The sequence below is a fragment of the Prunus mume genome, linkage group LG2 (genome assembly GCF_029339155.1).
Source record: "Prunus mume cultivar Tortuosa linkage group LG2, ASM2933915v1, whole genome shotgun sequence".
Classification (NCBI taxonomy): domain Eukaryota; kingdom Viridiplantae; phylum Streptophyta; class Magnoliopsida; order Rosales; family Rosaceae; genus Prunus; species Prunus mume.
The window spans coordinates 28305173-28310619 of NC_142699.1; the positions used below are offsets into that span (position 1 = coordinate 28305173).

A 5447-nucleotide genomic window follows, 5' to 3' on the forward strand; every position below is an offset into this window, starting at 1 on the left:
TCTAGATAGTTGAGTAGCATATCTCTGAGCTAACCATGTTGAGTTAGCATGAAAGTTTTGCTCAACTATCCCACAATCATGCTCATCAACATTCACTTGAACTCATTCACTGCTGAAGCAAAACAAACCCATCAAGAATTCCCTTTACACACTGTCCTCACCCTATTACGATAATTTCATTTGATTTTAATTAACCTCATGTTCATAATTGAATAGTTTCTAATCCTAAATAGGCCAGTGGTTGCAAATCTTAAACCCACATTAGCAGTCAAAACGACTTTTGTTCGAGGTGGGGTCCACAAATCCACATCACCAACTCAAATTGGTGAGAAATATGCAAGCTGAAATGAATTGACCAATATACCCATGCCACGTCATCATTTTAATGGAGCTTGGGATGAAGTTGACGGAAAGTGGTTAAGTGACACATGAAACCCTAGTCAAGGGAGTAAAGTGGGTCACTTTAACTTTAAAGGGTAAAGTGGGATTGACTAGTGTTTGAGAACATTTTGCTTACCACTTTAACTCAAGGTATACCCTCACTACTATTTTAAAATCTTGACACCTGCCCATGTGTAAACCATACTTAATAAATTATTTTTAAATCTTTTAAGTATTTAAAATCATAAAATAAAATAAAGTAAAATAATAATAAAATAATATTTATTATTAAAAAAACACTTTCTCCTCTCTCCCCATCCCCCTCTCCCCTTCCCGTTCCCAACCCACACACAACCCCAAACGCCCAATCTCTACAACCACCACCCACCCAACACACATCTACATAATAGCATCCTTGAATTGAAATTAATTAGTTACATTTGAGACTCTTGAAAATGAGATTCCAATGAAAGCACCCAAACCTTAAAAAAAAGATTTCAATGAAAGTTAGTTTTGGGAAAATCCTAACTTCTTGTGAGAATTGAGAAAGGGAGGTATGTTTCAAGATGCCTTGCAGTGGTAAGAGGAGAGCTTACAAATTCCAAGCCCGGCTCAAATCTAAATGAGATTCCATATCCGAAGCCGGAAAAGCAACGAACGGAGACAAACATGAAGTCACCACGTTTGACTGCGGTGCTAAGGTTAGGAAATCTGGGCACAAAGAGATCACAGATTACTTGTTGCATAACAGCCACAACGACGGCGAAAACACCGAGAAATGGTGGCTGGCTTGATGAGGGGTTATAGGGCATCTGGGTTGGGTTGGCTTGGGTCGGGAAGGGGGAGAGAGAATGAGAGAGTTTTTTAATGTTATTTTATTTTATTTTATGGTTTTAAATAATTTTTTAAAAACTTATAAGTATATTATTAACTGTGATTTACACATGTATATGTGTGAAGTTTTTAAAATAATAATAAAAATACACTTTAAGTTAAAATAGTGAACAAAAATGCTCATAATTTTCCAAGACATACCGTAGCAATTAAACCTTTAAAAAATAAGTGGGAGAGAGAAAAGAGGTGTGATGAACTTACCGCCGTGTGTGTGCGTGTGAAATTGGCGTGCTGCCGCATAAGTGCTCACTGACCCAGTTTCATAGTTGTTTTTCTCGAAATTGGTGGCCTTCTGCATCATCTTTCTGGTTTGTTAGGGGTCCATATTCCGCACTCACAAACCCACTTTTCCCCTCTCATTCATTCCCTGCTCTCCACTTTCTTCTCCAAAGAAACAAAGATTTCAAGGAATATATTCTTTGCTTTTTATTTCAGTGTGCACCATTCGTTTTTCTAAAGCTCAAGAAGGAACCCAAATCCCCTCCCTATCCATTTTGATTTAAAGCTCACAGTCCCTCTAACTTTTCTGTTTTTTCCTCTAAGGAATGAAAGTCTTTGGGGCTCTAGAAGGCCAGAGCACTGCTCTTTATTCTTATACTTGGGCTTTGCTTTTCGGGTTTGCTTTGTTCTCTGCTTGTTGAAAGATTTCATTTTTGTTAGGGGCGAGATGGAACCTGGTGTTCTTGATAGTATAATTAATAGGCTTCTTGAAGTTAGAGGGAGACCAGGCAAACAAGTGCAGCTCCAGGAGGCTGAGATAAGGCAACTTTGTTTTGTATCCAAGGATATTTTCTTGAGGCAGCCTAATCTTTTGGAGCTTGATGCTCCTATCAAGATTTGTGGTATTTTTACATGAACCCTATATTCTCCTTTGTCTTATATTATTTCTAATTTGCTTTTTGTTTGGTGGGTTGATAAATTTTGAGTTTGAATATGAAAACTCTGTTCTGGGTATAAATAAATAGTAGTCTGCTTGTTCTGGGTATGGATAATTTTTATTGGCTTGAACTGGGTTATGATCAAATCTGAAGATTAATAAGTTGTGTTCCATTCCATCATAAAGTGATTAACAATCGTGCTAAAATATGTCATCTTTATACTCAATCCTCGAGTTAAACTTGATAACTGGCCCTTTTCCACCACAATTTTTATTCCCAATTCACAACAAGCTGAGTCCCTAATCTTCACTTGACTAAAGGGAAGAATCACATGGCTGCGAAGATCTTTGGAAACTCTGAAAACTTGGTATTCATATTGGATTCGAGATGTATGGACACAAGTAAATGCCTAGTGGTATCTTTTGATATTGCTCTATTGTTCGTCTTCTGTGTATTTTTCTTTCCTGTAAAACCTGCTCTTCTGTCTACTTTATTACCATTTGACTTTCAATTTGTTTAAGCATTATACAACATTGAGCTATGGAAAGGTGTACTTGAGGCCTTGAGGGCTTGGGAATATTTGCTGGCCAATTATCACTACTAACCACAACCCTATAACTTCAATTCTTTTTGTGTTCTCCCAACACTTCAAAAAAAAAAAACTGTTGTGTAATTTTTTGAAATCCTCCAGTGTAGGATTGCTATATCTTGTGCAGCTACAATCGTGCATGGGATGAGTTCTTGATAATTTCATTCGTAATCTGTTTATCTATCTGTAATTACATCTTTCTATATTATTAAAACAACAATTCTGATTATCTGTCTTCACGTGAGTTTCTTAATGTCACCCAGGTGATGTCCATGGTCAGTATTCAGATCTTCTGAGGCTTTTTGAGTTTGGCGGATTACCTTCTCACTCCAACTACTTGTTCTTGGGGGATTATGTCGATCGTGGGAAGCAAAGCCTTGAAACCATATGCCTTCTCCTTGCATATAAAATAAAGTATCCAGAGAATTTTTTCCTTCTGAGGGGCAACCATGAATGTGCTTCAATAAACCGAATATATGGGTTTTTTGATGAGTGTAAACGAAGATTTAATGTCAGACTCTGGAAAGTATTTACAGAATGTTTCAACTGCCTTCCTGTGGCAGCTCTCATTGATGAGAAAATTCTCTGCATGCATGGCGGACTATCTCCTGAGTTAAACAATTTAAATCAGATTAAGAGTTTACAGCGACCTACTGATGTCCCAGACAGTGGTTTGCTATGTGATCTCCTGTGGTCTGATCCTAGCAAAGACATTCAAGGTTGGGGACCAAATGAGAGGGGAGTTTCCTTTACCTTTGGTGCTGATAGGGTGACGGAGTTTCTTCGGAAGCATGATCTAGATTTAATTTGCCGAGCTCACCAGGTCTTGTATATCTTTTAATTTGAGAATTTGCCAAAATCACACAACCTAGAGTGTCTTCCATTGACTGGATATCATTTAATTTCCAGGTTGTCGAAGATGGATATGAGTTCTTTGCCAACAGACAACTTGTGACAATATTTTCAGCACCTAATTACTGTGGTGAGTTTGACAATGCTGGGGCAATGATGAGCGTGGATGAGTCTCTTATGTGCTCTTTCCAGATATTGAAACCTGCTGAAAAGAAGCCAAAGTTTGGCTTTGGGAGTAGAGCTTCAGCTAAGCCGGGTACTACAATGAAAGCCAAGGTATGTTCATCTGTCTCACCCAATTTATGAATCTTTTGTTGAGTGTATAATGAAGGCAACATATGTTTACTTGTTTGCAACTGATACAAGAGGAATAGCAAATTATATAGAAACATTTTCCAACTATCGTCCATGCTGATTTGAGCACTGAAAAGCACTGTACATCCATAGATGAATGCATCATTCAGTAAACTGTGTTATGGTACCTTGGACCTGTTGCTTCCGCTTGCCGAAAAGACCCCGGGGCAATTAAGCAAAATAATTTTAACGGGTTCTAAAGAAAAATGGTTTCTAAGGCATGGGTACCGATGTGATATCACATCTTGAATTGCAATTGTAGGTTTGTTCTGTTGAGTCATGTTGTTGTAGAAACATTTCAATTTATGGTCTATGTTACAAGGCATAGGATCTTGCTGTTCTCAGCGGTTCGAGTGTGTGTTTAGATGTTTGGTTGTAAAAACCTTTTTAAGTTTTTATTTTTAAAAGAATGGCCCTAGTCTTATTTATTGGTACCAATGTTCTTGCAAGTATCTAAACTTGGCTGCATTGTGAGTGAGTCCGTTGTTTTCCTTCTTCATGTTTTGGCTGCATTGTGTTGCATTTTGTACTGTAATTTATATTTATGCTTTCATGAACCTTCACTTCATAATTGACACTTGCATGCCTTGTTAAAATGTGTTTTTTTCTTTTTCTTCCAGTCGTTTCTTGGTGCAATGGCGTAAGGTATTGTGATAGGAGATCCTGAAGAAAATATCTGCTTTAGGTTGGACATAGGTAATAAGGTTGCAATTTTAGTAGTCCTGATTGCTTTCAACACAAGGGACAAACACAAATTTAGCAAATTCCTTCAGCTAGGAAGAGTGCAGAAGATGTTCCGTGGAGAATCTGCAATCATATGAAGTGAGACTGTAAAACCTTCCATGTAAGAGTGGGGAAAGTTGGAAAAAGAGTTGGGTTGAATCATTTCTTTCTTTTTTTGTTATTTGGGTCTTGCATTTCCATGTTAAATAATAACAGTTTACAGTTGTAAGACTCACTGTCAGTATTCTCCTCTTTGTTCAATCTGTGTATCAACCATAGAACGAAAATAAAGTTGAAAGGAAATTTGGGATTGAATTGTTTGTTGTGTATTTTGTAGATATAAAAGTCCCACATTGAAAACTTGATAAGTGGTTCCACTCCTAATAATACCGAGATCTTTTATGATAAAACTCCACACCTGTTGGGCTTTATAGGTGGTTAAGTTGGGGACAGTATCGGTATTGCTAGTAGCCCTTCCCTCTGACATTTATCTTAAATTTAACAAATAATGGGTGTTCTAGGAAGGTCTTATTGATAATTGAATTGTCTCCTTATAAGCAGTACATGATAGAGGCTGTGGGGCTACTTGGGCTTAGCACTATTTTCTCATAAGGTTTTTGGTCCAAATTTTCCTTTTGATCCATCCATCCATTTTATCACAATTCATCCATCCATCCATCCATCCATCCATCCTAATCTTGCACGACTTATACTTTTAACCGCGGACCTCAAAAAGTTGTGATCAAAGTCTTGTGATAAAGACTCCATTGATTCCT

The 5447-nt window shown here is 37.4% G+C and overlaps 1 protein-coding gene across 1 annotated transcript; it reads left to right on the forward strand.

Annotated features, from left to right (window-relative positions):
- Positions 1-716: 716 nt before the first annotated feature.
- On the forward strand, positions 717-4986 carry LOC103324103 (serine/threonine-protein phosphatase PP1). The gene is made up of 5 exons (XM_008226141.3): positions 717-1082; positions 1936-2117; positions 3006-3565; positions 3652-3870; positions 4569-4986. The coding sequence occupies exons 1-5, from the start codon at positions 1051-1053 to the stop codon at positions 4590-4592; spliced, it is 1017 nt and encodes a 338-aa protein (XP_008224363.1). The 5' UTR covers positions 717-1050; the 3' UTR covers positions 4593-4986.
- Positions 4987-5447: the final 461 nt, after the last annotated feature.